Here is a 27,821-nt window from a genome sequence, read left to right as displayed (position 1 = left end):
CTGCCTCTTTCATACCCGCCCCTCACCCCAGTTAGTGGGGGCGCTGGCCAGCCTTGGCTGCAATGCCCGCTGCCCTCAGGCAGAAGACACCCGGACCCCTGAGACTGGCTGCACGGGGCCGGGGTCTCACCCTCTCCCTTCCCACAGCCCCTGCAGATCGACGACGATTTCTGTGGGCAGGACTTCAACCAGCCTCTCGGGGGCACAGTCACGATCGAGGGCACGCCCCTCTTCGTGGACAAGGACGACGGCCTGACCGCCGTGGCTGCCTATGACTACCGGGGCCGCACCGTGGTGTTTGCCGGCACGCGCAGTGGCCGCATCCGCAAGGTCAGGGCCTGGGATGGGGGTGATGGGGTGGGCAGAGCCCTGGGGATGTGAGACAGCCTTGCTCTGGGGCCCGGAAGCCCAGATCCAGTGCCAGGCGTGGCAACCGAGAGGGTCCTCAGCAGGCCCCAGCTCCCCTGTATCTCCTCTTCCATGCCCCTCCTGTGGGGCTGCTTCGGTGTCCGGCAGGTGTAAAGGCTCTGGCTGGGCTTCAGGGGCTCTGAGGGTGGGTCAGGGCACATGAAGGTACTGGCCAAGCCCCAACCCCCTGCAGCCCCCCAGGACAGGGAGATGCTGGTCCTGCTCTCTGAGGGCGCACAGTGACCTCCTAGGAAGGCTGTGGGGGGGGTGGGGGCAGGGCACGCCTGCACGGCCCCCTCCCCTCCGGGGGATCCAGTGTCTGCTGAGGCAGCACTCTGGAGCTGACGGGAGGCCCCCGCCCTGCGCGGAGACAGCAAGGCCAAGGGCAGGGCAAGGGTAGCACCCCTCTGCCCCTGCCTACCGCTGGTGGGTGCAGGGGGAGCACTGTGACTCCAGAGCAATGAGGGCTCCTCAGGGTGAGGGGTGGGGTGCCGTGCCATGGGGCAGGGCCTGCGTGGTGCCTGCATCCCCTTCCCTCACCAGCAAGCCTTGAGCTGCGCGAGGCTGCCAGGGAGCAGCCGCTGGAGGGCTTCCTGGAGGGGGGCTGAGAGCAGCTGCCTGTGGGTCAGTCCCAGCTTGCTGGGTGAGTGGGACCAGACCAGCACAGGGCTGGCCTGCTGGGGAGGAAGTTTCTGGGGTGACTGTAGGGTGGGGGCATCTGGGAGCCCCAGAGTCAGTCCAGGGGCGGGGCCTGGTAGATGAAATAACAGCTGTCCCCAGGCCTGGTGCTGACACAGCTCCCCGCCCAGCGTGTACCCGTGGGTGGGGGCTGGGCCTGGGACCAAGAAGGGCCTTGCCTGCTCTCGGCTTCTGCGCTGGGTTGTGCGGGAGGGGGTCTCCCTGTCTCCGCTACGACGGGTGCCCTAGGAATCATGTTCCACTGTTCACTGGGTCTGAGATTTTTATGAAGGGACACCCCCCGCCCCCTGCCCAACTGCTCACCTCAGCTTTCCCATCTGTGAAATGAACCCGGATGTGTGGGCTCTGGGCTGGGGTGGTCCTGAGGCAGTGGGAGCCCAGATGTGGACTGAAGGCCATCCCAGGATGGGGTGCCCTGGGGTGCTGCGGGGTTCAGGCACCATACGAGCCAGTGAGGCTGGGTGGCAGGTCAGCTCAGCCCCCGCTGCTCTCTGGGCAAGCCCCCATGCCCTCAGAGCTGGTCCTCCAGTGTGACCCACTTTCTTTGCCCTAGTGTCGAGGGTGCTGTCTGCAGCCTGGGCATAGGCTCTTTCCCTTCCCAGGGGTGGGGCCCCCACCCAGCATGCACCCCCTTTTCCCACCCCAGGGAGGGTACATGGGGCTGAGGGAGGAAGCAGCAGAGCCCCTGGGGGGTGTGTGTGTGTCAGGTGGGTTGTGCTCTGGCAGGGCCAGTGTGGCTGCAGTGAGAACCGCCCCCAGCCCCCGCCCCCGCCCCCGCCCCCCCAGGCAGGGCTGTGGAGTGAAGCTTGCTTGGAGACACTCCTGCAGGGCGCCCTGGAGCCTGTCACCCAGTGGGAGGCTGGGCTCCTGGGGCTGGGAGTGGCACATTTGATGGTGGGTGGGCTGGCAGGCAGCTGGCTAAGGCACTGTCTGTGCCCACAGGCCACCCTGTAAGGTTGGGAGAACGGGTTAGTCTGGCCCGGCCTCCCCGGCTGCCTCACTGGCTCTGGCCTCACTCCCCTGCCCCAGGGCCGCTGTCTGGGTGGGAGTTCTGTGAATCTAATTGGTCCTGCTCTCCTTCCTCTCTGCCCTGGTCCCACAGAGGGGAAACTGAGGCCCATTGTGTCGAGTGGGAGCTGGGCTTAGGCCCATTCATAAGAAAACCTCTGCTGCTCTCTCCCTTACCCACCCCTGCACCTGCGTCCCAGAGCCCCGTCTTTCCTGGACATTGGCTCCTTCCATCCCTGGACCCCTCTGGGCTGGGCACTGCACCATGAGTGTGTGGACTGCACCCTTTTAGGGGTACGTGGGACCCAGTGCCCAGGGGCTGCTGGCCTGGTGGTGGGAGAGCCCCATCATTGGGGAATTAGAGCCACGTTAGTTTCGAGGCTCCCCCATGAAGGCATGCCCTAGCCTTGCCCCATCCACCACTCACCTGCACCCACCCACCCAAGTTGAAGGGGGGTTTTGGGCAGCTCCACAGACAGTTGTTTGCACCCTAATCCCATACAAATGGCTGAGTTTAGGTGTGGTCTCCGCTCTCTCCCTCGCGAGCTCTGTGACCCTGGGGCTGGTTGTGTAGCCTCTCTGAGCCTGTCCCCCCAAGCATAGCGTGAAGAAGCCCAGAGCCTGGTGTGTGTGTGGTCCCATTCGGGCATGCAGCTAGCTCTCACTTGTGGTGCTGCCTCTCTGAGTCCTTGCAATAACCCTGCCATCCTTTTGACAGATGAGGAAACTGAGGCATATGGTGGCTGCAGCATGTGCCCAGACTTACTGGCTCTAGGGTCCTTGCTCATGACTGTAGTCTCCTTCCTTGTTCTCTGGAAAGGAAACGGGGGCCCTGATTTCAGTGTCCCTTCTCTGAGGAAGCCCGGGGTCTAGGGCAGCCCCACCTCCAAGAGCCCCTCACTGCCCACTCCTGCCCTGAGCTGCCAGCCTTCAGGGCTCTTTCTTCCCACAGCCCAGCGCATCAGCCGGTGACTGCCTGGCCCTGCCTCGCCCTGGGAACAGGTCCGGCTCCATCCAGCTCCTGTGGGGAGCACGACCGTCCCGCTCTCTCTGCCTCCCTGTTGCCTAGGGCTCATGGTGCCTTTGAACACCATGTCACACCCTGGGGCCCCTCTGCGGGTGGAGGTCTGGAGCAGGGTGGGGGCTGGGGGAAGAGGTACCAGTCCCATTCTGCTTGCCCCAGCCCCATAACCTCCCCCAGGTCCCCTTGCCAGGCCTCCAGCCTTGACCCACTGTGAAGGGAGACCGTGCCTCTCCTCAGCTGGGGCCCAGCCTGTGTCACCAGTTCCCTCTCCCTCCTGACCACCCCGCCCCCCCCCCCCCCCACCTCTCCCACCGTGTTGTTCTGACCCACCCTGGGGGCGGGAGTGGCTCTGGTCCAGGGGCCTGAGCCAGGACAGGGCAGGCCACGGGGTGCCCTCCGGTCCAGCTCAGCACTGCCTCCTCCCTGATTCTTGTCCTTTGTCCTCGTCACATGCTGGAGCCTGGGCCCCGGGGACCCCTGCCCACTGCTGACCTGGGGGCAGGCCTGCTGTACTGACAAAGCCCAAGACACCCTCAATTTCCCCAGGCCTGGGTCTTCTTGGGCTTTAAGAAGTAACTGGTGGGCCCCACCGGGCCCCACCGAACGAGAACGAGCGAACATTGTGTGAAATTGTAGCTGATTAATTTAGGACCTACCAACTTCAGCTGTTCAGGGCTGGCTGGGAGTGCTCCCTGACTCCCCTGGTCTTCCCCAGAGGCTCTGCCCGCCACCTGCCTCCCTCCCCGCCAACAGGGGCAGCCTGTCCTCCTGGGCTGATACCCCAGATCCCCAGTCCTGCGTGTTGCCTTCCCCCCAATGCCCCAAATGGCCACCAGGGACCCCTGGACCCTGGCAGGAGTTCCCCAGGGTGGCCCCTGGTTTGAGTTCTTTTGAGTCCATCCAGGTGCTCACCGTGGGTGGGGAGAGGACCCGCCCCAGGCTCCTGCCAGTGGGTGCCCGCTCTGCCCCGCCGTAGTCTGGAGGCCCTCTTAGACTCCTTAGACTTCTTAGACTTCTTAGACTTCTGCAGAGCAGAAGTGGGGACAGTGCCTGCCTCCTGGGCCGGGGGAGGGGCACCGCCAGGCTAGCCCTGCACTGGCACCATCCCTGCTGCAGGGCTCGGGGGCTGGGCTGAGGAACACAGCCCTGCCACTCTGGTGGCTGTGCCAGGTGAGAAAGTGGGCCCCGTCTGCCTGAGCATCCGGTTTTTCAAGAGAATCTGGAAATCCGTATTTTGTGTGAGGTCTCTTATTGTTAAGCATTGGCAACTAATGACGGGCTTTTAGAAGGCACTGTGGGTCAACCTAAGGGTGCCGTGGGCCACCAGTTTATGACCATGGGGATCTGGGCTGTGGCATCACTGGCTTGCAGGGTGCCCGGCCTTGGGATGGGACCCGCGGGATGGCCGCCCAGCTGGGCTCCAGGGCTGGGCCGGGCCGTTTTGGAGTCTGGCTAGCAAGGGGGCCTGCCTGGCAAAGCTCCTTCCTGCTGGGGCCTTGGTTTTTATCCCTCAGCGCTGGGTGGGCTGTGCCTCCTGGGGGCATTTGGGAAGCCCAGGGGAGGCCGCCGTTCCTTCCTGTGTGCTGATCCTCGAGTGGAGGAGGAACACGGCTGTGGTGGCAGCACTCTGGGCCCCGGGGCCCCAGCTCTTCCCTGGCTCTGCAGCATCACAGCCGTGCTGGTAGCTGCTGAGCATCTGCGTGGGTTGCTCTGGGCCTGGGCTGCCAGTGACAGGGATACCTCTTAACCTCCAGTGGCCTCACAGCTCTAGAAGCTTCCCCTTGGATGCTTTTCCCATTCCCCTAGGACTCCCCTCCCCCCCACCCCCTGCCCCACTCTCCTTAGGATGCTGAAATTCAGAGATCCTGGGAGTCGGGTGGTGTTTCCAAGACCTGCATAGAGCAGCGTGGGCTTCTTCCCGGTCCTTGCACCAGGGACCTGTCCTGGGCCAGAGCCTGCTCTGCACGTCCAGCAGGGGTCCCTGCTCCCCCAGCCCAGGTCTGTGCGGGAGGCTGACTGGGGAGCCCCTGAGGGGCTGGGGGAAAGATGTTGGCCCCGAGAGAGATCCTGGGCAGGACCAGGCCCCCAGCCCCCGAACTCCTCAGCGGCAGGGAGTGGCACCACCTCCCTGGATTTGTATCTTGTGTGGCAGGGGGATGCCCTTGACTCCCAGTGACCTGACCTCTAGAGACCTACAGAAGCTCCAAGGGGCAGCCTGCACCGTTGGTGACCGTGCCTGCGGGTGTCCTCATCATGCTGGAACGTGAGCCCTGAGCACAAGCACGTGGCTGCCTGTAGCGTGGCGGGGGGGTGGGGCAGGGAGGTCCGCGGCCTCCTGCACGTGCCTAGTGTATGACTGATGTCCACTCTCAGTTGTGATGTATCTGCAGGAAAGTACACAGCTGTGGGTGTGCGGCCTGGAGCGTGTCACTGGAAGCACGCCAGGCCCCCTGTCCCCAGGAAGGTCGCTCCCTCCCCCAAGGATCACTTTACTGGTTGACCTCCGTCCCTAGGGCTGTTGTGCCAGTTTGGGGTTTTCTGTGGGTCATGTAGCACGTCGTCTTTTGTCTTCCTTGCTCATTGCCGTTGGTGGGGCTCGCCCGTGCTGTCGTGGGCAGGCCTGCTCCGTTCTGTGTCGTGATGACATCGTGTACTGCAGACCTGCATGCACGGGCCCTCCCGCCTGGGGCAGGCCCAGCGTTGTTCCCTGTGGGTCTGCAGTGGTGGTGCTGCCACGTGAATTCTGTGGCACAGGCTCCGCGCGTGCAGGGCCGCGTTGCTGTTGAGTTTCCACCTGGGAGCAGGGCCGCTGGGCCTCTCTTCTCCTCCTGTCCTGAAGCTCTAGGACTGTCGGTGTTGCCATTTCCAGGATTAGGTGTGGTACTGCCTGGCCGAGTGGTTGATCTCATACAGCCATGCTTGGGGCAGGTTACTGGGTCCTGGTGGAGTTCTACCCTCCAGAGTGTTGTTAGCGGAGAATAGACGGGTCCCGGCCGCCTGCTTCCTGTATGTCTTAGTTGCTGTGCCTGTGGGGCCCCGTGGGTCACTGTGGGGCACTGCCCCTTCCTGCTAAGGAAGTGGTCCCTGGAACCTTTGGTGGTATTGCCTGGTACTCTGGGGGACGTGTGTGTGTCCTGGGGACGACATGCTATGCTCTTTCTGGTTCTCCGGTCCATAGCACCAGACGGCGCAGGGGCCTCTCATTCCCGCCCTAGGTCTGTCTAGTGACTCCCCTGCCCTTTGTCCCAGAACCAGTGCCAGCACTGCTTTTCTGCCCCTCCGTCGGTGGTCAGCAGTCGCCCACAGGCATGCATGGAGGGTCCCGCCCCTGGCCCTACACTACAGGCCCACCTTCCTGCGGGGTCTGGCCAATCAGGCCTTAGCCACAGCAGGGGCGTCTAGGCATCTTTGACGAGCATGATGCTTTCGGCCACAGGCAGGCAGTGGCCACCCTGTGCCCAGCCCCATGTGCGCCTAGCTGTGGACCTGGCTTGGTGGAGGTGGCCTCATGAAGGTCCAGGGTTACTGCCTGCAGTGTGTAGTTCCCCCGCCCATGGACAGATAGGTCCCTGACTTCCAGGACCTGTCCTCTAAGGGGTCAGGGCGTGGGAACCCGTGGCATTGCAGCAAGGTGGGTGCAGAGACTAGAACAGCCCCACTGAGGGGTCTTCCAGGAAGGGCATTCTGGAAGGAGAGAACAGTAGGGCCAAAGCTCAGGCCATGTGATCTGTGTTGCCTTGTGGCCCAGCTTTGTGTGGCTTCCATGGCCGTGGGGCAGATTCCCCAGGGTGGTTGTGCACCTCGACCTCATGGCAGCATCTAGCCTTGGGGGCCCAGTTTCCAGGCAGCTTTCCAAGCAGTCTTTCCTCCCCTACTGTTGGAACCACGAGCTTCTGAACTCTAACACAGCCCTGTGAGGTGGATTTCTGCTGGCAGATGAGGAGACCAAGGGTCAAAGAGGACCACTGTTTATGTTGGTTGGTGTCCGCTTTCCTCTGTGTTGAGGGCTAGGGTTGAAAAAGACAAGATTCTTGGGACTCTCCCTCCCAATCTCGCCAGGTGTGTTTGGCCCAATTAGAGCCATTGGGCCTCCTGCAAATCATGTTTTAATTACCCAAGTACTGCCAAGAGGAAATTGTTAATTGCTTTTCCAATATCAAATTCCTCCTGGCCTTTGTGAGAATGGTCCCAGGAAGGGGCCTGGAACCTGCCCCCAGCTGGAGGGAGCGGGGGTGGTGGGGGGAATCCTGTGGCAGCTGGTGAGGGGATGAGAGGGGCCCAGGAGCTGGGTTCACCCACATGGCCGCACGGCCCTGACCGGGAGAAGGAAGATGGGCTCCTTCAAGGAGAGAGGGCAGCCCCTCCCAGGACCACTCTGCTGCCCAGGGGCTGGGAATAGGCTGGGCAGCTGTACGTACTAGAGGAGGAAGACACCCATGGGGTCCCAGCCCTGTAGCCGGTTCACTGGCTGCTGTCCTCCCATCTTTTGCCTGTCCCATCACCTGGGGTCCTGTTCACCTGCTCTCTGGTTTAGTCAGCGCACCGCTATTCCACAGATAGGGACACGAGGGCCGTTATCTCGGGATGGGCAGAGCAGGGAACTCTTTCTTTTCCCTGGTCGGGGCCAAGCTGGGCAGCCCCCTGCCTCCGGGCGGCTAGGGCGCGTGCCGGCCTTGGCAAGCGGCCTGCGTGGCCCAGACATCCTCCCAGTGCCCCCACCCGCCCTCAGCACAGAGAATGGGCTCTTTGTTGGATCTGGGCTGGACGGACAGCTGACCTGGCCAGGCCGCAGCAGTTGGCGAGAGCCACGCGGTGATGGGTGCGGGGGCAGCCGGCTGGGCCGGCCTAGGGTTTAGGCCCCAGGGCCAGGGGCTGCCCACCTGCCACTGGCTACCTCCCCTTGGCCCTGCACAGGGCTCTCTTTGCAGGACCCCCCCTCACCCCCTACCATGTGTCCTGGGTCCCCAGGACCTGTTGGCCTGGGGTGAAGGTGAAATTGCATGCTGGCCTGTCTGTGGGAACAGGCGGTTGATGCCTCGTGGTGGTGGTGCGTGTGTGGCCCAGTGTTTTTTGGTCCTGGCACCAAGAGGTTGCTGGGGCCAGGCCCCTCTCTGGGGGCATTGACAGCCCTTGTGCCTCAGCTCAGAATGTAGGGGACTCCCCCACGTACAGAGGTACAGGGGAAAAAAACCCAGGTTGGAGAAGTGGGTGAGCCAGAGGGCTGGGCCAGAGGCTGGACGGGGGTGGCTCTGTCCCTCTGGGTCAGAGCCAGGGGCGGGTGGGTGTCTGGGCATGGTGTAGCCCAGCAGGCATGCCCTGGGAGGCTGGCCACCTCCTCTCCAGCCATCTAGGCAGGAGGAGGAGGCGTCCTTTCTCAGCAGGTGTGGGGAAGGGCACCAATGGCAGAGGGACAGAGCCGAGTTTGGACCCTGAAGTTCTTCTGTGGTGGGACATGGGAGGGAAGGTGGTCGTGGCTAGTTGTGGAAGGTTCTGGTAGTCTTGGGGAAGCATTTGCAGAGCACAGAGGTGGGAGGAAAGATCCCAGGGGATGCCGGAAGTCTCTCCTGTGTGTGCTGCGGGCTGGCTGCCCCAGGGTGGGCCATCCCCAGGTGGGTGGCCCTCGACTGGACAGCTGTGCGCAGGGGAGTGGCATTGGCACGTGCGCTCCCGGCGGCGTGGCATATGTCCTGCTGTCCTGCCAGCCGCCTGGCCCCGTGCCTGCCCTGCATGCCCCTTGTCCCTGGAATGCCTTCCTGGCGGCATACTGCATCCCTCCTCCCGCTTTTGGAGCAGACTCTATGTCCCCAGGTGCAAGTGGCAGTCCAGGGCCTCGCAAGTCTCGGTTCACCTGTCTGTGCTGCACGGGCCCTGCAGCCTGAAAACCAGCTGTGACACAGCAGGCATGTCCCGAGCACTGGTCTTTGCTGGGTTGGACACCTCCTGCCCATCCGACGGTCACACGTGTGCATGCAGGGGCCCTGCTGAGCCTGCACGGTGGCCACTCAGTATACAGTGTGGAGCCTGTCACCACGTCACATCCACCCACGGGCCTGCCAGCTGTGCCTCCCTGGCACCCCCACTTACTCTGCTTTCTCCAGAAATGTCCCGGCTCCTTGGGGCCTGCCTCTGCGTGTTTGAGGGCCGGGGCTGCCCCGTGCTGGGCAGATGGGTGGACAGATGGATGCGTGGCGGATGGACAGCTGGACATGCATGCTCCCCACTGCAGCTGTTGGGTACCACCTGTTGGAGTCGGCGTGCTGCCGGCCCAGGGGCGGGGCGTTTCAGAGTCTGGCTCTGGCCTGCCTCCTCTCTTACGTCCCCTAGGATCCTGCTCTCTGCCTGCCCCTTTCCATGGCCCCTGCTGGTGTGCTCCCTGGTTGTGCCCTTCCCTGTAATGTTTCCCTTGTCCCTGCTGGGTTGTGAGTGCCCCTGGATAGGACGTCCACGCCCCAGCCCATGCCCTCAGCCCTCAGTAGGGAGGGAAACGGCAGGCCTGGTAGAGGGGGTTGGTCAGAGTCAGCACCATATGGACACTGGTGGTCCGTGTGTCTCGGTGAGGCAGGGCCCCTCCAGTTTCCCTGTTCAGCAGACACTTCTTGAGCGCCCCCTGCATGCAAGGGGCTGAGGTCTGGTCAGGCCAGGCTGTGAAGGCCTCCTGGGTAGCCGTCCCCCGTATCTGGTTGTGGGGGGGGCCAGGCTTGGGGCACTGGGGGAGGGGGCCTGGTGCTGGGAGGGCTGGGGTCTGGCCTGGGCTTCTGGGTGGCTGCAGGGGGCGCCTTCAGGGAGGGGGCACAGGTGTAAGGCAGGGCTCTGGGAGAAATCCGGAGTCCTGATTTGATCAGTTGGGCTGAGACTAGGGCTGGAGATCTGGGTCCCACGGGTGCACCGGCCTGCACACAGGCCCTGCCCTCCTGACCTCCTTGTCCCCTGCTTCCTGGCCACTGTCCAGGCTGGCCTTGCCAGGCCTGGGTTGTGGCTGCTGGGGTTTGGTGATTGCCTTGAGGTCCAGGCGCCTTCTGTCCCCTCTTCTTGGCACAGTGGCTTGGTCCTTATTTGATTCTCAGAGCAGCTCTGGCAGGGGGAGTGGTGCCTGTCGTCACCATCTCACAAGTAGGGGAATAGGCAGAGAGCGGGTCAGCGCGCCATGTCGCTTGCACAGCTGGGTGTCTGTGCTGGGCCTTGGGTCCAGGCAGTGTGGGTGTCCAGAGGTGGCACTGCTGGCCTCCCTGAGCTCTCCTGTGGCTGCAGACTCCCTGCCAGCAGCAACTGCCCACCCCCGAGGGCAGAAGGTTCGTGGGGCCGGCTGGGTCCAGGTTGGGGTCCCGTCACGCTCACCCGCAGGGGCGCTGAGGCTGGGCTGCCACGGCCCCTCACCCAGCACCCCTTCTTCCTGGAGGCTGTGGGCCGAAGCCACTTGGGCAGCTCCAGGCCGGGCCTGTGGCCGCCTCCCCCTGCCCAGCTCAGGGCTCAGATCTTCCGGGTCTGGTTTGACTTAAGCCTGCCTGCCTGGCTGGGAGGCAGCTGAGCGGATGTGGGGGGTGGCCTCGGGCTCTCAGGAATGCAGCCCTCCCCCTCTCCCTCAGCCGGCAGCCTCTGGCCCAGAGTCACAGCGCCCCACCCTGGCTGGCCGCCCTCGGCCAGCGCAGAGCGCAGGGGTGTTCGCCAGCTCCACGGGCCACCCCCACCAAGGAGACCTGCCCTGTCCTGTCAGTGTGGGGGTGCAGAGGAGGGGTGCTGGGCTGAGCCTGGGGCGAGGCGGAGGTGGAGAGGTGGGCTGGCTGCTGGGTCACAGCCAGAGAGGGGCGGGCCTGAGCAGGGCCGGCCACCTTGTGCCCTGGGAGCCTGCCCGGGACTGGCAGAGCTGGGCAGACGCCGCCCCATGAGTCCCGTCTCTGGAAAGCCCCCTGGGTCTCTCTGTTAATTAAATACATTTGTTTGGTAAAAGCAACTAAAAATACTTGCAGCATCGTAAGCTGCAGAGAAGAGCTGGCTAATTAGCGCCCGGTTTGTTTGGGATCTGGAATATATTTCCATGCCGATGAGACGCCCGCCCTCCTGCCTTCTTGCTGGGGTGCACCCTACTCCAGGACCTCACCGGGGCCCCCCACTCCCATGCCACCTCCCTGCCTTGGAGCCTCCTGGTGTCGCTTCTCAGCCACACTGGACACCTCACTGTTCCTGAAGGCCCCTGCTGCCTCTTCGTGCCTTTCTACCCCCTGCACAAATATGCCTTCCTCTGGGGCACCCAGCCTGGCCCCAAGGAAAGTGGGACCCCTGCCACTTTTGTGCAGGGCTTGGCTGTATAGCCGGTGACGGGTGGTGAGTTGTGGTTGTTCTTGTGGATGAAGGGGCTAGGTCAGGACTTGCCTACGGGGCTGAAGTTTGTCCCCCATGGCTGTGGTGTGGTTGGAAGCCTTAGCCTTATCCTTGCGGGGCTTGGGGGGCAGCTGGGGGAGGGGCTCCAGACCCCTGACCTTAAGTAGGTGTGGGGCTGGGCCAGCGTTGGCCATTGCTGGCCTAGCCCCACTTAATCCCTCACTGCCACAGATCCTGGTAGACCTGGGAAACCCTGGCGGCCGGCCAGCCCTGGCCTATGAGAGTGTGGTGGCCCAAGAGAGCAGCCCTATCCTGCGTGACCTGGTCCTCAGCCCCGACCGCCAATACCTCTATGCGATGACTGAAAAGCAGGTGGGTGACCTACTGCAGGACACTCGGGGGGTGGATCTGCCCCCATCGTTGGTCTACTCTGTCCACCCTGGCTCCAGATTTTCCCCGGTCAGACTTGGAATTCTCAATTTCTCCCTGAACAGTTGCATATCCACAGGAACAGATACTTGAATAAGAGCTTTGTGGGAGTATTGGTGTCATTTGAGGACTGGGAGCATACATCTGGGGCCCCGAATTCTCGGGCTGCGGGCCCGCACAGCACCGGCCTCATCTGCCCATCTCCATGGGGTTGGCACCTGGCCTGGCCCACCTTATCGAGGCCGCTCATTTGTGTTCCCAGCCTAGCGCTGGGAGCCAGCCTCTGACCTTCTCAGCCTGGTGACCGCATGCCCCTCTCCCAGCTGTCATGTTATTCCACTTCTCTGAGGACCTCAGTGCCATCCAAGCTGGCAAGGTCGGGGTAAGAGGGGCCCAGCCTGCCTCTGTGCTTAGGACTGGAGTTGATGAGCCCAGGCTCCCTTGAGGAACTCAGAATCCGGACAGATAGGAGAGTGACTCTGGCTGGAGCGATCAATTCCTCCCTGGATGTCTCACCTGCACTGACTTGCTTGCTCCTTGACTGCTGCCTCCCAGCAGAGGGCCCTGGCCTATTTAGCCTGATTTGGCCAAGTCAGGGTCACCCAGGACTAGCCTTTGAATAGACCATGCTAGAGAGCGGCCTGAAACGGGGGCCCCGCTCGTGTGTGGGAACAGGACACACACACGCGACTGTGGTGAAGAGGTGAGGCTGGCAGGTGTTGCGGGGACGAGCCTCGCGGGGGCCTGACGCCAAGCTTCCCGTGCTGCCAGGTGACTCGTGTGCCCGTGGAGAGCTGTGTGCAGTATGCATCGTGCGAGCTGTGCCTGGGGTCGCGGGACCCCCACTGCGGCTGGTGTGTCCTGCACAGCATGTGAGTCTCGAGGGCCCGGACACCCCTGCCTAGCAGCCTCTGACCTGGGAGAGCCCCACGTGGCCATCCCGGGCGCCTCGGGCAGTCACGGCTCCCTTTTGAGCACCTCTGGGTCTCTCCTGGGCAGGGTGTTTGGCAGTTGCCTGACTGGCTGAGTGATGGCACGCCCAGCGCCGCCCACGAAAGACGGGGTGCGGGGTACAGGTGGTGGGCTTCCCTTAGCGCGGGTGACGACAGCCCTGCTGAGCAGGGCCCGGAGGGTCGGGGTGCCCCTCTGGGCGCCTCCCCCACGCCCAGCCCCAGCACCCTCTGCCCGCAGCTGCTCACGGCAGGACGCCTGTGAGCGGGCGGACGAGCCCCAGCGCTTCGCCTCCGACCTGCTGCAGTGCGTGCAGCTGACGGTGCAGCCTCGAAACGTCTCCGTCACCATGTCTCAGGTTCCGGTGAGCGCGGCTGCCCTGGTGCGGGGTCGGGGTGACCAGTGGGGGGGCGAGAGCTCCTTGCTCACCGAAGCCTCCTGTGGGGCCCAGCTTGTGCTGCAGGCCTGGAACGTGCCCGACCTCTCGGCTGGCGTCAACTGCTCCTTTGAGGACTTCACTGAGTCCGAGAGCATCCTGGAGGACGGCCGCATCCACTGCCGCTCGCCCTCTGCTCGGGAGGTGGCGCCCATCACACGAGGCCAGGGTGAGTGCCACCGTGGGCGGGGGTCAGAGTGGCACCTGGAGCTGTCCTGGTGGGGTCTGTGAATGGGTGTTGCGTAGTCACTGTAGGCTGGCAGGGGAAGGAGCAGGTGCCTGCTCTGGGAGATGGGGCCGCAGCTGCCTGTCCATGGGCTCGGAGGCTCCCTGGGTCCCAGGGCCTGAGGGGCAGGGGTGCAGCCAGGGGCCGTGCAGGTGGTGAGGGGGGAGGGTCCCTGGCAAGGCCTGTCCCTGTTCCGGGCTGGCCCTGGGAGAGGGTCCTGGGGCCGGCGGCCGCGGGTGGTCCTGATGACTCAGGCCCGTGCTGCTTCTGCAGGAGACCAACGGGTGGTCAAGCTTTACCTGAAGTCTAAGGAGACAGGCAAGAAGTTTGCATCCGTGGACTTCGTCTTCTACAACTGCAGCGTCCACCAGTCGTGAGTGTCCTGGCACTTCTGCACTGACCACCCCGGCAGGGCAGGGCAGGGCATGGCTCTGTGTGGCCCAGTGGTCAGGGCGGGAGGAGAGGCCCTCGTAAGAGCCTCTCACCTGGCAGGGGGGCCGGCAAGGGCACGGCCTCCAGGCGGCAGATGGGGAGGAGGCTCAGGCCGGGTCTGTGAGAGCGGGACAGGGGAGGGGAGTGAGGTGCACTGATTCAAACAAGGCAAGTCTCGCCGGCCTCTCGCAAGCTGCTGAGGTGTGAGGAGTGGGGTCGGGGGGCCCACCCAGGTGTATGGGTCAGCCACAGAGCCAGAGGCACCTGAGTTTCAGTTGTGCCTTTGTTGGCTGACCGGCAGACTGCCTGCCTCTTCGTGGGGGCCCACTGAGGGCCTGGGTGTTGATATTACTAGGTTATGATCTCTCTATCCAGGGTGGGCTGGGATGTTTGGAGCAGCGGACAGGACTCTGGAGCTGGAGGGGATTGAGGGTCTCGGGAGAAGCAGGGTGGCCGGTGGGTTGGGAGGTCCCTGGGAGAAGCTAGAGGTAGTTTTCTCCAGTGTAAGTGGGTCCATGGGGGCTGCAGAGATGACAGGGCTCCAGCCACAGGAGGTTGCGCAGGCCAGAGCGCTGCAGGGACCTGTCTAGGCCCTGGGGACGTGTGGGAGAGAACCGGACAAGCGCCTGCCAGGCGGAGCTTGCCTTCTGGTCAGGGAGACGGATGTCTGCCACGGCTCTGCTGGGCCCTGCAGCGACGGCTTCCCTCCTAAATTTAAACCTAAGTTAATTAAGATGAGATTGGAATTTAAAAGACAGTTCTGTACGTGCACCAGCACATTTTCCCAGTGCTTGTTGTCACGTGTGACTTGGTGTGGCCAGTGGTCACCTCGGTGCACAGCGCAGGCTTTCGTCATGTCCGTAACCAGGAAGGTTATGTCAGCAGACACTGGGGTGGACTGTCAGGTGTTCAGGGTCCGGAGAAAAAGCAGTGCAAAGAGAGGGAAGCACGGGATGGAGGAGCAGCCAGTGCAAAGGTCCTGAGGTGGCACTGTGAACTGCTGAAGAAGTAGCAGGCAGGTGATGTGGCCCCGTGCAGCCCCTGGGTGGAGCCACAGGTCGCCCTGGTTTCAGCACGCTTGCCCTCTCCCCGCAGCTGCCTGTCTTGTGTCAACGGCTCCTTCCCCTGCCACTGGTGCAAATACCGCCACGTGTGCACACACAACGCTGCCGACTGCGCCTTTCTGGAGGGCCGTGTCAACGTGTCTGAGGTGAGGCCAGCCTGAGGAGCTCAGGGTTTGAGAGGCGTGGTTGAGCTGGGTGTTGCCTGCAGCTGGCAGTGGGAGCGCTCCCACGGGCAGCCGGGACACTGCGCCAGAGGCCTGCGCTATTTGGGACCTTGTCCAAGGCCACCTTGACCTGAGGCCAACCAGTAGTGTTTGTTGGCAGCCTCTTGATGTGCTTCGTGGTCCTCAGGGAAGGCCTCCCACCTGGGCTTCTGTATGGGGGCGATAGACCAAAGGGATGCCCGAGGGATGATGCAGGGAGAGGGGGACTGTCCACCCGATACAGTGAGGTGTGTGGGCAGGCGGGAAAGGCCCGGCGCCCAGAATCCGTGTGGATGAGGGAACCCATCAGACTGACTTGCAGGGTGGGCGGTTGGTTCTCGGAGTCATTTGAGGTACCGCGTAGTAATTGATAGTAATTAGGTAGTAATTATTTTGGAGCCTGGGCAGGGTGCTGACTTTATTCATGAACAGCCAGGCTACTTTTCCTGGAACCCGAGGCACTCAGAACCAGGACCGGCCGACCTGGGATCCTGTCAGAGGGTACAGAGCCGGAACTGGAGGCCAGGGCCCTTGTTCGCAGTGGACACCGTGCCCGTGGTTGGACGGGGCAGGAGGGTGTGGTGTGTGGGGGCAGAAGAGGTGCAGCATGCCTCAGGCCACTCCTCAGAGAGCCTCCCCCGACCAGCCTCCACCATCACTCCCCAGGCCCCTGTCCCCTCCCTGCTGTGACATTGCCCATCATGGGACAAGGTGGCAGTCAGGGGCAGGCCAGGAACAGGCAGGGACCTCGGGCATTTGGCGGGAGCAGTATCTGGGTGAGCGGCTGGTGTGAGAGCCAGGGTGTGGGGATGGGCAGTGGGCTTCCCTCGGAGTGTGGCCCACATGAGGAGCTGGGCACAGGTGTCCTGAGGGCAGGCAGGGGCTGTGGGGCAGCAGGAAGCTGGTTAGTGACCCCAGGGTCTAGGGACCTCAGGGAGGGCTGTCGTGGGCCTGGGTGGAACAGCATGTGCAGACCCTCCTGAGGAGGGTTCAGGACTGGGCTGAGGGTGGTCCTGGGGTCCAGGGAGGTTGCCGTGGGAAGGGACTCATCCTAATGATACACCGTCTTCAGCCGTAGTCCCGGGTTTTATGGGGGCTTTTCTAAGGAGAATGACACAGGCCCAAACTTGACCAGTCCTGTTGCTTGGAAGGAGCAGGCTCCTCCCCCTCAGGTTCTCCTCTTCCTATCTCTGCTTCTGGTTTGGATCTGCTGGGAGGTGGCCCCTCAGGAACATGGTGCCAGGGAACAGCCTCAGTCAGACTCCAGCCTGATGTGGGCACAGAGCCTACAGCCCGGGACAGACCAGGGCCTCCTGGGCAGCAGAGATAGTGTCTACAGAGGGACATGTGAGCTTGGGGGGTGACGGGAGCCAAGTCCTGGTGGCCAGAAGGAGCCAGGGCTGCTGGGGGTCCAGGAGGGGCAGCCGGGGGCTGGAGAGGCAGCAGGAGGGTCCCTGGGCCTGGGGGCTGGCCTGGGCACCCCGTCAAATGGCCAGGGAAGTGCTGGTGTAGGTGTGGGTGCCTGAATGCGTGGACGGTAGCTCTGCGTACATGTCCCCATCACCTGCCTCTCCCCAGGGTGGAGGAGGGGAGGGAGGGCATCCCTGCAGACCCGGCAGTTAGTGGCCATCCTGCCGGTCTGTCCCTGCCAGAGTCCGGGCCCCTCCTCAGGCCCCCAGAACCTCTGCAGAGCCAGTCCTGGGCCTGTGCCTGCCGTGGGAGCTGTTGCAGGGCTTGGGGATTATGGCCTGTTTTCAGCATCTCTATTTAAAGCCCAGCTCAGCATAGCTTCCGCGGGGCCTTCCCTTCCCGCGGCTCCTGCCGGCAGTGCTGCAAGGAAGCTGGGCCATTGCATCAGTTTGTTGCCCAAATGCTGGCCCTGGGGGCCCCGGGCTGTTTTTCTGCCCAGCTCTGGCTATTTTTACATGCTCCCTGGGCCCCCAGCTGTGAGCTCAAGCCCCAACGCCCCATGCTCAGCTGCTTCTGCCTCAAGGGCCTTTTCAGCTGTGGGCCAGATGGGGCTCCCTCGGTGCTGAACAGTGGGGTCCTAGCGTGCTGGGCAGGGCACTTGGGCCCGCAGGTGAGAGGGCCTATAGTATGTGGCCATAGTCTGGCGGGTGCAGAACTCAGGCCCCCTGCCTCCAGCCCTGCTGGCAGTTCCTGAGGTTTCAGTCCGCCAGTGTGTAAAATGGGCCCAGGGGTGCCTGCCCGCAGGCTCTGTGCACAGACGGGGGTCTGGGCCGTAGTAGGGGGCACCGTGCTCACACCCAGCCTTTCAGCCGAAGCCTTGTCGTCCCCAGGACTGCCCGCAGATCCTGCCCTCCACCCAAATCTACGTGCCGGTGGGCGTGGTGAAGCCCATCACCCTGGCCGCGCGCAACCTTCCGCAGCCGCAGTCGGGCCAGCGTGGGTACGAGTGCCTCTTCCACATCCCGGGGAGCCCGGCCCGCGTCACTGCCCTGCGCTTCAACAGCTCCAGCCTGCAGTGCCAGAACTCCTCGGTGAGGCGGGGTGGCTCCTGGAGCCCTGTGTGCCGGACCGCGCTCGTCACCCTCACGGCCTCAGGATCCGGTTTCTGCCCTTAGCCCGAAGGCGGTGCATAGTCAGGGGTGGCCGGGATGGCTCAGAAGGCATTCCAGGCTCGGCAGGCCGGGGCCACGGCCTCGGGTGCCCCCCGGGTGCGTGGGTGAGAGGGCCGCAGATGGAGATGTGCCGAGAGCCACCCAGACGACTGGCAGGTGCACATCTCAGATGTGGGAGAGGATACTTAGAAACAGGGTGGGAAGTGCACGTGTGGCTTTGCGTGGGGTCTCCTGACGTGGGTGAGGAGGCCAGATTGGTGTGTGGGAACGCCCTCGTGCCACCTTCACCCGTGCTCCCAGGAGGGCCACCGTCAGGGTGACAGTGACCGAGCGCTCAGCTCCTTTTGTGTGTCCTGTGGCCAGCACCAGAAAGCATTCACAGTGGCTGGCGCATCAGCTGGTGGTGTTGCCTCAGGGCCAGGAAGCAGCCGCGTTTGGAGTCCAGAACCTGATAGGGTCACGGTTCTAAAGCCTTTAGTCAAGTCCAGGGAGTTTAGTGATGGTGATCTCTGCAGAGCCAAGTCCTTCCCTGGCAGATGGGGCGAGGCGGGGGGGGGGGGGGGGGGGGGGCGGGGGGTGGTGTTGCATGGTGGTCCGAAGGCCACTTGAGCTCTCCTCTGGCTGGCTCTGTGACTGCTGGCAGGCCTCAGTTTCCCTGTCTGTTCAGGAGGAGTGTCATCGGAGAGAATCCCAGGGGAGAGGCCTACGGTCAGAGGTGTGGCCTCCTGCTAATGGTGGTGACTCCTTGACCAGCACGTCATGTGTCCAGCGGGGTGGGCAGGGGGTCCCAGCAGCCTCCTGGGGGCAGGTTGCCACTTGGCCAGGCCCTGTGCCCTGCAGCTGGCCCAAGAGGTCCCTGCACCTTCCTGCCCTGTGCTTCCCATCCTCTCTCCTCACTCTGTCACGCCTTACACCTGCATCTCTCCAGGTCCTGTGGCCTGGCTGCTTCAACCCTCCCCTTGCTCTCCGGCCGTCTGTTGGTGCCTCCCCTGCCCCATTTCTCTGCCGTCCCCGAGCCTCTGTCCCCTCCATCCTGCCCTCCCCCAACCCCCCGGCCCACATTTGTCTTTCCGGTGACTGTGTTGAAAGGGAAAAGGGAGTACCAGGGAATTTGATAGGATCCAATTAAATTCCTGCAGATAAAATAATGATGAATTGCTCTGGGATGGAGTGGAGGTCCTCAGCTGCAGAAAGTGGGACACAGCTGGGAGCGCCGGGCCCGGGCTCCCGGGGGAGGGGTATTGTCCCTGAGCCCAGCCCATCCAGGGATGGGGTGGGGGGCAGAGACTCACCTGCTGGTGCTTCCTGCTGGCCTGTGCCCAGAGCTCAGGGCACACATCTTACACCTCAGGGCAGGCCTGGTGTAGGGATTACTGAGTCCACTCAGCAGACAAAGAAACAGAGGTTCGTAGAGAACCTGTGACGCATAGCCAAGGGGGCCAGTTGGGGAGTTCTGATTTCCTGGTGGGGCAGACTGCAGGGGGAAGTGGGTGGTCACTCTGGAGTGTGTGCCTCATGTGGCTGCTGGGGACAGGGCCTTGGCTGGAGAGTGGGGATTCTGGCCACCAAGAAAAAACTCCCCGTGTGCGTGTGCACGCGCGTGTACATTTGGGCTGTGGTGGAGGGAGAGCTGCGTGTGACAGCTTAGCTCTCTAGGCTGGCTAGTGGGTGGGTGGCTCTCTGGGATTTCTGGGTCCAGATTGGAAATGCCATTCTGGACAGGCAGAGCCCCTAGGCTCTGCCCTGCCAAGCCTGCTCCCAGGGGCCAGTCCCAGAGGTAGCCAGGAGGGGCATGCAGTCCCTGACTCACTGCCGTGGGCAGTGGCCCGCGACCTCAGAGTCTAGGCTGTGCATGTGGCCTGACCGCCTGCCCTCTGCCCGCAGTATTCCTATGAGGGCAATGATGTCAGCGACCTGCCCGTGAACCTGTCGGTGGTGTGGAACGGTGACTTTGTCATCGACAACCCTCAGAACATCCAGGGTGAGCTGGGCGGGCTGTCTCGGAGGGTGGGGCTGAGGGTGGGCCGAGCTGACCTTGCCCCTCCCCACAGCCCACCTCTACAAGTGCCCGGCCCTTCGAGAGAGCTGCGGCCTCTGCCTCAAGGCCGACCCGCGCTTTGAGTGCGGTTGGTGCGTGGCCGAACGCCGGTGCTCCCTGCGCCCCCACTGCCCCGCCGATGCACCTGCCGCCTGGATGCATGCCCGCCATGGCAGCAGCCGCTGCGCTGACCCCAAGATCCTTAAGGTAGGCAGGCCTGCCAGCCCTGGGCAGAGACACGGACCCCCCCACCCCCGGCTGCCTCCCGCGCAGGGCCCTTCCTGGCCCATGGTGGTCCACACCCGTGTCCCAGCCTCGGCCTCTCCGCAGCTGTTCCCCGAGACGGGCCCGCGGCAAGGAGGCACACGGCTCACCATCACGGGTGAGAACCTGGGCCTGCGCTTTGAGGACGTGCGGCTGGGTGTGCGCGTGGGCAAGGTGCTGTGCAGCCCCGTGGAGAGCGAGTACATCAGTGCTGAGCAGTGAGTGCAGCCTGGCGGGCCCAGCGGGCAGGTGGGCAGGGGGTCCCGACACCCAGGCTAGACCCCACAGCCCGCTAAGGTCACCTGGTGCCCCCCAGGATCGTCTGCGAGATCGGGGACGCCAGCACAGTGCGATCTCACGACGCCCTAGTGGAGGTGTGCGTGCGAGACTGCTCTCCTCACTACCGGGCCTTGTCACCCAAGCGCTTCACCTTTGTGGTAAGCCCTTCCCGGCCCAGACCCCTGTCCTCCCCCAGTGGCTGAGGGGAGCTGTGCAGGGGCTGGATTGAGCTCCCGGTCCTCCGTGGGCCCCCTCATCCAGCAACACCTTTGTTCTGGTCTCCCCTCAGCCTCCTGGTCTCCAGGGCCTAACTGCAGGTCCCCACTGCATACTTCGGGCCCTGACTGTGGGCCGTGCCTGGGAGCCCGTGAACACAGGGCCTGGGGCATGGCTGGGGGTGCAAGCAGGCCTCTGGCCCCAGGGAAGGCCTTCCTTGCACCTCATGCAAGTCCCTTCTTCCCCCTAGACTCCAACCTTCTATCGAGTGAGCCCTGCCCGAGGGCCTCTTTCCGGGGGCACCTGGATTGGCATCGAGGGCAGCCACCTGAACGCAGGCAGTGACGTGGCTGTGTCTGTTGGCGGCCGGCCCTGCTCCTTCTCCTGGTATGGGGTGCAGATGGGGGGTAGGGGGCCGGGGCAAGGCCTACCTTCCCTGGGTAGTGGTTGGTTCAGATGGCTGCATGCCCCCTCTTGTTGCCCAGGAAACAAGGGGGGGGGGGGTTGGAGAGCCTGGTTGGGGTGATCACCATGGAAACCAGAGGCGGAGAGTGTTACCATGGAGACAGGCTACCTCTAGAGTGGGAAGGGCAGGGTGGGCAGTGTTGGGGGAGTGGGCGGGCCTGGACCCAAGGGAGGGGGGCACAACTGCCCTGTTCTGGGGTGAGGGGGATCCCTTGGGAACACAAGTATTTAAAAAAATTTTCTTAAGAGAGAAAAACGAAATCTTGACAAAAGCCCCGAGGCTTGAAGTGGATAATTTTAGATTAGGGATGATAATGGAACGGCCCTTTAAATATTTTCCTGCGGTAATTATCCGCTATCAGACTAATTATCGGTGTTTGCAGCCTTGCCGCAGGAGCGGGCCTGGCGGCTGCGGAGCCTCCAGGCTGTGCTGAAGGAGCCGAGGGGACAGGGACCCAGGTGCAGGCAGTGACCAGCTGGCTGCTTGGCGGGGGTGACCGAGCGCCCCCACCACCCTGGCCGGTTCATTCTGCCTCCTCATGGCCCAGGCTTGGGGTGGCTCCGTTTTCAGATCAGGAGACAGCATGGAGGTGGGGCAGGGTGTGGGCATCCCTTCACGAGAGTTGGTGCTGAGCATGGCCCTCTGGGAGACATGACCCCGGCCCTGAAGAAGGGCTGATGGGAAAGTGGCTGTAACAGTCACCAGCGACCAGGAGCAGGGCCTCGGGTGGCTCTGTGTCTCAGGCGGGCAGGCGAGGCCCGGGGAGGTCCAGTGACTTGCCCACACACCTGTCTGTGATGGAGCCTAGATGCTTAGCCCACCTTAGAGGCAAGCTCCAGCACCTCCCTGTGCCCTCGCTGTCCCCTGGCCCCTCTAGGAGGAACTCCAGAGAGATCCGGTGTCTGACGCCCCCTGGGCAGAGCCCCGGCAGTGCGCCCATCGTCATCAACATCAACCGTGCTCAGCTCACCAACCCTGAGGTGAAGTACAATTATACGGAGGACCCCACCATCCTGAAGATCGACCCTGAGTGGAGCATCAACAGGTGGGCCCCCCCAGCCCGCCCCGAGCCCCAGCAGCTCCATCGGTCCTGTGTGGTGCCATTGAGGGTGGAGCTCCTGTACCCACCTCTCTCTCTTGCTTCTCAGCCTGGGTGGGGGTGGCTGAACCTGCTCTGTGCTGCCCGAGTCTGTCTCTGGGGGTGGGTGCGGAATAAAGGAAAAGTGAGTGAAGATGGAGACCGCTGCTGTGCCCTGGAGGTGACAACTTGGTGTCCGTGTTAATCGAGGAAACAAACTCCTCTCTAAGCTCTGTGATGCTGCACTCTTCACGGTGCCCAGAGCCGCCCTCTCAGGACAGGGGACCCTGTCTGCTTTGAGATGTGGTGGCCGAAATCGGAGGTCCAGCACACAGGGGTTTTAACCTGTGAGCTGTCTTCGGGGGGCAGACTGGAGTGTCTGGCCCTACCCACGTGCGCTGGACCTTGGCAGAAGTCCATCTTCCCCCTGTGACCCCCTACTCCGTCTTCTAGCGGAGGGACCCTCCTAACCATCACAGGCACCAACCTGGCCACTGTCCGTGAACCCCGCATCCGGGCCAAGTATGGAGGCGTTGAGAGGGAGAATGTGAGTCCTTGAGGGATCCCTCGTAGCTCATGCCACTGTGGGGGGTGCGTGGACCCCAGGGAAGGAAGCGGCCCTACCCGGCCGGGTGGGGAGCCCCACATGCAGGGGAGGCCGCAGCCCCTCGGCCCTGCTGGGGCGGGGGGGTCTGACTCTGTGGGGAGCGGCCAGCCCAGCCTCCGTGCCTGTGTCCCCAGAGCTGCCTGGTATACAACGACACCACCATGGTGTGCCGTGCCCCGTCAGTGGACAACCCTACGCGTAGCCCGCCAGAGCTGGGGGAGCGGCCGGATGAGCTGGGCTTCATCATGGACGACGTGCGTGCCCTGCTGGTGCTCAACTCCTCCTCCTTCCTCTACTACCCGGACCCTGTGCTGGAGCCACTCAGCCCCACGGGCCTCCTGGAACTGAAGCCCAGCTCCCCACTCATCCTCAAGGTGGGCCGGAGTCAGCGGGTGGTGGCACTGGGTGGCGGGGCTTGCGGGGCAGTGGGGCTCTCTGGCTCATGCCCACGCCCACAGGGCCGGAACCTCCTGCCACCTGCACCCGGCAACTCGCGGCTCAACTACACGGTGCTCATCGGCTCCACACCCTGCGCCCTCACCGTGTCAGAGACCCAGCTGCTCTGCGAGTCCCCCAACCTCACGGGGCAGCACAAGGTCACGGTGCGTCCACGGCCCGCCCATCATCCGTGATCCAGCCCCAGCTCTGGTCTCTTGGGCACTTGCCTTTGACCCCCTGACCCTGCCTCCCCAGGGCAACGCCAACTTTGTGGCTGAGCCCCAGACTCACCTGTGGCCCAGAGGGAGCCCAACTCAGCCCCCGCCCAGCCCTGGTGCCCCTGGGTGGGCGCAGCACCTGCCCGGACTCCTCACGTCCCCGCCACTCAGCGAGCGTGGTACCAGGGGCCCTCCAGAGCTCCGTGTGGGCGAGGGGCCGCCTGAGCAGCCTGCACCCCCACCCACAGGTCCGGGCTGGTGGCTTCGAATTCTCTCCAGGGATGCTGCAGGTGTACTCGGACAGCCTGCTGACCCTGCCTGCCATCGTTGGCATTGGCGGGGGCGGAGGCCTCCTGCTGCTGGTCATCGTGGCCGTGCTCATTGCCTACAAGCGCAAGTCTCGGGATGCCGACCGCACCCTCAAGCGGCTGCAGCTACAGATGGACAACCTGGAGTCCCGCGTGGCTCTAGAGTGCAAGGAAGGTGCGTGGCCGGGGGGGGGGGGGGGGGGGGGGAGGGGCCTTGCTGCAGCTGCTGCCACCTGCAAGCCAGGCCCCGTCCTCTGCACTGACTCTGCTTGGTTTTCAACGTTGCCGACACCTCTATCGTGCCATGCTCGGTCTCAGGCAGGTGGGCGAGGGCCTGACGGGCTCTGGGGTGAGTACAGCCTCCGTGGGTGCTGCTTGAGACGCAGACTCTGGAGCCAGAGCGCCTGCATTTATGACCCTTCTTGGTGGCAGGACCTTGAACAGGCATCCAGCCTTCTTGTGTCTCAGATTACTCATCAGCAGGATGGGCGTGGTGACCGTCTGTGGGGCCAGGCACGGCACCAAGGAGGGGCCCTGTCTTTAGGCCCTCAGCACATGCAGACCTTGGTTGGCACTGATCTTTGTCCTCGAGGGGCTGTCTCGGGAATTCTCGGGAATTGGGCCACAGCCCAGCCTCTTAAGGAGGGGCATGTGTCCCTTATGACCCTGCTGTGTGAGCGGTGGAAGTCAGCTCAGAGAGGCTCCGGCAGGGAGACATTGCGTAGGCTCTCGCGCAGGGAAGGTCCGGGGTGCGGCTGACTTCCAGCACGGGTTCCTGTGTCTTCAGGCATCTCTCCCTGTGGGGACGGGGCCAGCACCACGGGCAAGCTCAGCTTCCCCACTGGGCCCAGCTCTGCCCGATCCCTGACGCCACTCCTGGTCATGTGCCCCACTTCCCTGAAGCCCCCAACGGAGAGTGGGCAGACCCCAAGGGCAGGAGGGGGGTTCCCCGGAGAGTGGGATGGGTTCTGGCAGGCAGGGGCTGCAGGCGTCCGAGAAATGTGAGCTGTGGGCTCGGGTCTGCGGGAAAGGCCAGGGTGGCGGCCCCCAAGCTGGAACGGGGGGATGGTGCCCCATCTCTGTCCTGTGGGTCCCAGAGAGGCCAGTGTGCCCAATCACAGATTCATCCCTGGCACAGCAGACACTGCCACACCTGCTCATGTGTCAAGCGTGCTGCTGCTACAGGGTGGACGCATGGAGGTTGAGTGCCAGCAGCAGAGAGGTGGGCGCTCAGGCCAGGGCCTGCGCGGAGCCCTCCCTGGTGGCCCAGGATGGAGACCCTGGGCTGCGCAGCAGCCGCTTGAGGGGGTGGGTTCAGCTGCTGTGTGTGCTCGGGGCTCTAGGCAGCAGGCAGCAGCCTTGGCCGGTGATGGCCGTGCCCCAACCTGGTCGGCTTCTCTGGCTGGGGTGAGGTGGTGACACCTGGGCCCCGGACCAGCCTGAGATGGCCCCCCATCTCCTCGTGGCCCCTGGCCTGCCGCCTCCTCAGGGAAGTTGGGGCTGTTACGAGAGGTGGATAGAGCTGCACTAACAGCGATCGACGGGTGAGGGATCCAACTTTTTGCAGATGGCCAGCCCGTAGCTCTGGGAGGCAGGTGGTGGGAGTGCACCTGTTCGGGGCATGAGGAAAGGGAGCCGAGTGGTAGACGGAGTGTGAGGCCCGGTGGGTGACTGCTGCATGGGACCCTCAGGCCTGCTGCAGGCCTGGTATTGGGTGTTCATAACTCCACCCAGCCCAGAGTGTCGCGTTTGCCCAGGACCTCTGCTTGGCTGAGAACCAGTCCCATGGGACCCAGGCAGGTGTGTGGGGCTTGGGTGGGAGACAGGTGGCCCGGGCGGGGGCCAGGATTAGGAACTCTGCAGGTGGGGTTCTCTTGGGGATGAGGCAACCGTGTGCTGAGGCCAGCGTGCAGGGGGCCTTTATCTGCCAGCACCATGTGGGTGCAGCGGCCGGCAGGCACTCCAGGGCCAGCGGTCCCCGGCAGATGAAGGTCCCTGCTCTGAATTAAACCTGCCAGCCATCCCCCAGAGCCCGTCTAGCGTTCCTCTGGCTCCGGATCAGATAGTGCCTCCCTCGGGCTGTTGCAGAGCAGACACCTCACAGCTCTGGAATGTTCTGTTGAGGCCTGCCCCTGCCCTGCCTGCCTTTGTTTCTGAAAGAAGCAGAGTTGCCCGGAGCAGGTCGGGTAGTGTAGAGGGCCCGTCGGTCAGCGTTCATGTATGTGGTGGCGTGGAGGGCTCGGGGCCTAGGGAGAGCCTCCTGCCTCTCGTACCTGGCCCCATCCCTTCTCTTACCAGAAGCTGAGACAGAAGAGCCACGGAGTGATGTGCCCCCCAGGGTGGTGGGGAGAGCCGCCACCCACAGTCTCCTGGCCCCCAAGCGCCCCCGTTAGATACGAGGAGCCCCTCCCACCTCGGCCCCAGGCTGAGTACCTTCTCTGCTGTTGTCTTGGTTAATCCTGTGACACGTCAGAGGGACAGAGAGTTTTTATCTGTGTGTTTGGACTGGGAAAACTGAGGAGTTTCCGGACGGTCACCCAGCCAGCAAGTAGCAGAGCCAGAGTATGAGCCTGGCCCTGCAGGTGGGAGTGCTGGGGCTCTTGGGCACCTGCTCTGACACCTCGTCTGGCTGTAGCCTTTGCAGAGCTTCAGACGGACATCCACGAGCTGACCAACGACCTGGATGGTGCCGGCATCCCGTTCCTCGACTACCGGACATATGCCATGCGGGTGCTCTTCCCCGGGATTGAGGACCACCCAGTGCTCAAGGAGATGGAGGTGGGCTGTCGTCTGGGGCTCGCTGGCACCTCTGCCCGCTCCTGGAGCTCCTGGGTCCTGGTGGGTGGCCTGGGAACCCTGGGGGGTGGCTCACACCTGTTGGGTGGGGGCGCTGGGAGGCAAGACCCTTGGCTTCCTTTAGTGCTTCGGCAGTGGCGGGGGGATGTGCCTGGTGGGCGTCTGGGGTCAGGGCCAGGCTTCATTCCAGCTGGCCACCTTGGCTGGGGCCTGGGCTCACTGTGGCCTGCCTCTATTTTACGAAGTCCTTTAGCACACTGGGTACCACCTGTAGCTCACCCATCCCGTCTCCTGGCTGGTTCTGGATGCCGAGCTTCTCTGGGTAGGGGGCTGCTGCCGTGCATGCTGGGAGGTGTGGGTGCCCAGCTAGAGTCTGCATGGGCGTTTGGGGTGAGTGTGTGGCGCTCAGAGAGCCGGGCTCTGCTCTGTAGGTGTTGGCAGTGCTCAGACTCTTGGCATGAGCTTACTGAGGGCGAGAGGGCTGGCCCCAAAGTCCTCTCGGGGCCCCCAGCGGCAGGCCAGGAGCCCAGGCCCCAGCTAGGAACAGGCAGGGGGCTCGGTAAGTTGGCCTGGTCATGCTGTCCGGCTGAGGGGGTCCCATCTGCACACTTTGGATGTTGGGGAACCCACTCCCGATCGTAGTAGCTCTGTCGGCTGGGCATTCCCTCCTCTACTGTGCCCGAACGGGCCTTCCTGTCAGTCTGGCTCCAGCCCGGGGCTGCCGTGGGCTGCTCACCACCTCCTCGCCTCCTCATCCCTGCAATTGCTGCCACGTCAAGGGTTCCACGTGCTCTACCGGGTCTGTTTCCCAATGTTGCCATCCACCGTGTTGGTCTTGCTGCCCTCGTAGACTGTGCATTCTATTTGAGTCTTGTCACTTGTCTGCCTGGGCTGGGAGCATGTGTCCCTGGCAGCCTCTGGTATAGCCTTGTGGGGAATCTCCTATACTGACAAGCCTTGGTGTAGATAAGAGAGAGTAGGGACCCTGGAGCCAGCCATGCCTATGTTCCGTCCTTTTCCCCCCGCACTTCCATGCTGTGTGGCCCTGAACAAGCCTCTTTCTCTTCTGGATTTCGTTGTCTTCCTCTGTGAAGGGGGGAAGGTGGTTTCTGCCTTAGCGGTTGTGGGTGCAGAGTGAGACCACGGCCATACTTTGCTGGCGCCCAGCAGATGGGTGGTTGAGTCCAGCTTTCTCTTAGCTACAAGAGCTAGGGCTGCAGGAGGTGGCCGTCCCAGAGTCTGGCTGCAAAGAGGGTGGCCCTGGTTCTCCACCTCCCACTGACAGTGGTATGCCCTGGTCTGTGCCCGTGGGGGGCGACTCAGCTGCCGGGCCAT

The 27,821-nt window shown here is 63.5% G+C and overlaps 1 protein-coding gene across 3 annotated transcripts in view; it reads left to right on the top strand.

The window, feature by feature from the left end:
• PLXNA1 (plexin A1) overlaps positions 1-27,821 on the top strand; it is a 66,949-nt gene that overhangs the window by 26,145 nt on the left and 12,983 nt on the right. For all 3 annotated transcript variants that reach the window (XM_047850156.1, XM_047850154.1, XM_047850153.1), the window contains 19 exons: positions 148-330; positions 11,687-11,827; positions 12,656-12,756; positions 13,076-13,199; positions 13,287-13,440; positions 13,771-13,870; positions 15,025-15,139; positions 17,497-17,697; positions 19,663-19,759; positions 19,830-20,023; positions 20,147-20,298; positions 20,397-20,517; positions 20,826-20,962; positions 21,919-22,086; positions 22,573-22,666; positions 22,861-23,100; positions 23,185-23,328; positions 23,631-23,865; positions 26,326-26,468. In XM_047850156.1, coding sequence (XP_047706112.1) covers positions 148-330; positions 11,687-11,827; positions 12,656-12,756; positions 13,076-13,199; positions 13,287-13,440; positions 13,771-13,870; positions 15,025-15,139; positions 17,497-17,697; positions 19,663-19,759; positions 19,830-20,023; positions 20,147-20,298; positions 20,397-20,517; positions 20,826-20,962; positions 21,919-22,086; positions 22,573-22,666; positions 22,861-23,100; positions 23,185-23,328; positions 23,631-23,865; positions 26,326-26,468 — 2,844 coding nt within the window. The remainder of the gene's footprint in view (positions 1-147; positions 331-11,686; positions 11,828-12,655; positions 12,757-13,075; positions 13,200-13,286; positions 13,441-13,770; positions 13,871-15,024; positions 15,140-17,496; positions 17,698-19,662; positions 19,760-19,829; positions 20,024-20,146; positions 20,299-20,396; positions 20,518-20,825; positions 20,963-21,918; positions 22,087-22,572; positions 22,667-22,860; positions 23,101-23,184; positions 23,329-23,630; positions 23,866-26,325; positions 26,469-27,821) is intronic.

The sequence above is a fragment of the Prionailurus viverrinus genome, chromosome A2, assembly GCF_022837055.1.
Source record: "Prionailurus viverrinus isolate Anna chromosome A2, UM_Priviv_1.0, whole genome shotgun sequence".
NCBI lineage: Eukaryota > Metazoa > Chordata > Mammalia > Carnivora > Felidae > Prionailurus > Prionailurus viverrinus.
This window is presented reverse-complemented; position numbering and strand designations above follow the sequence as displayed.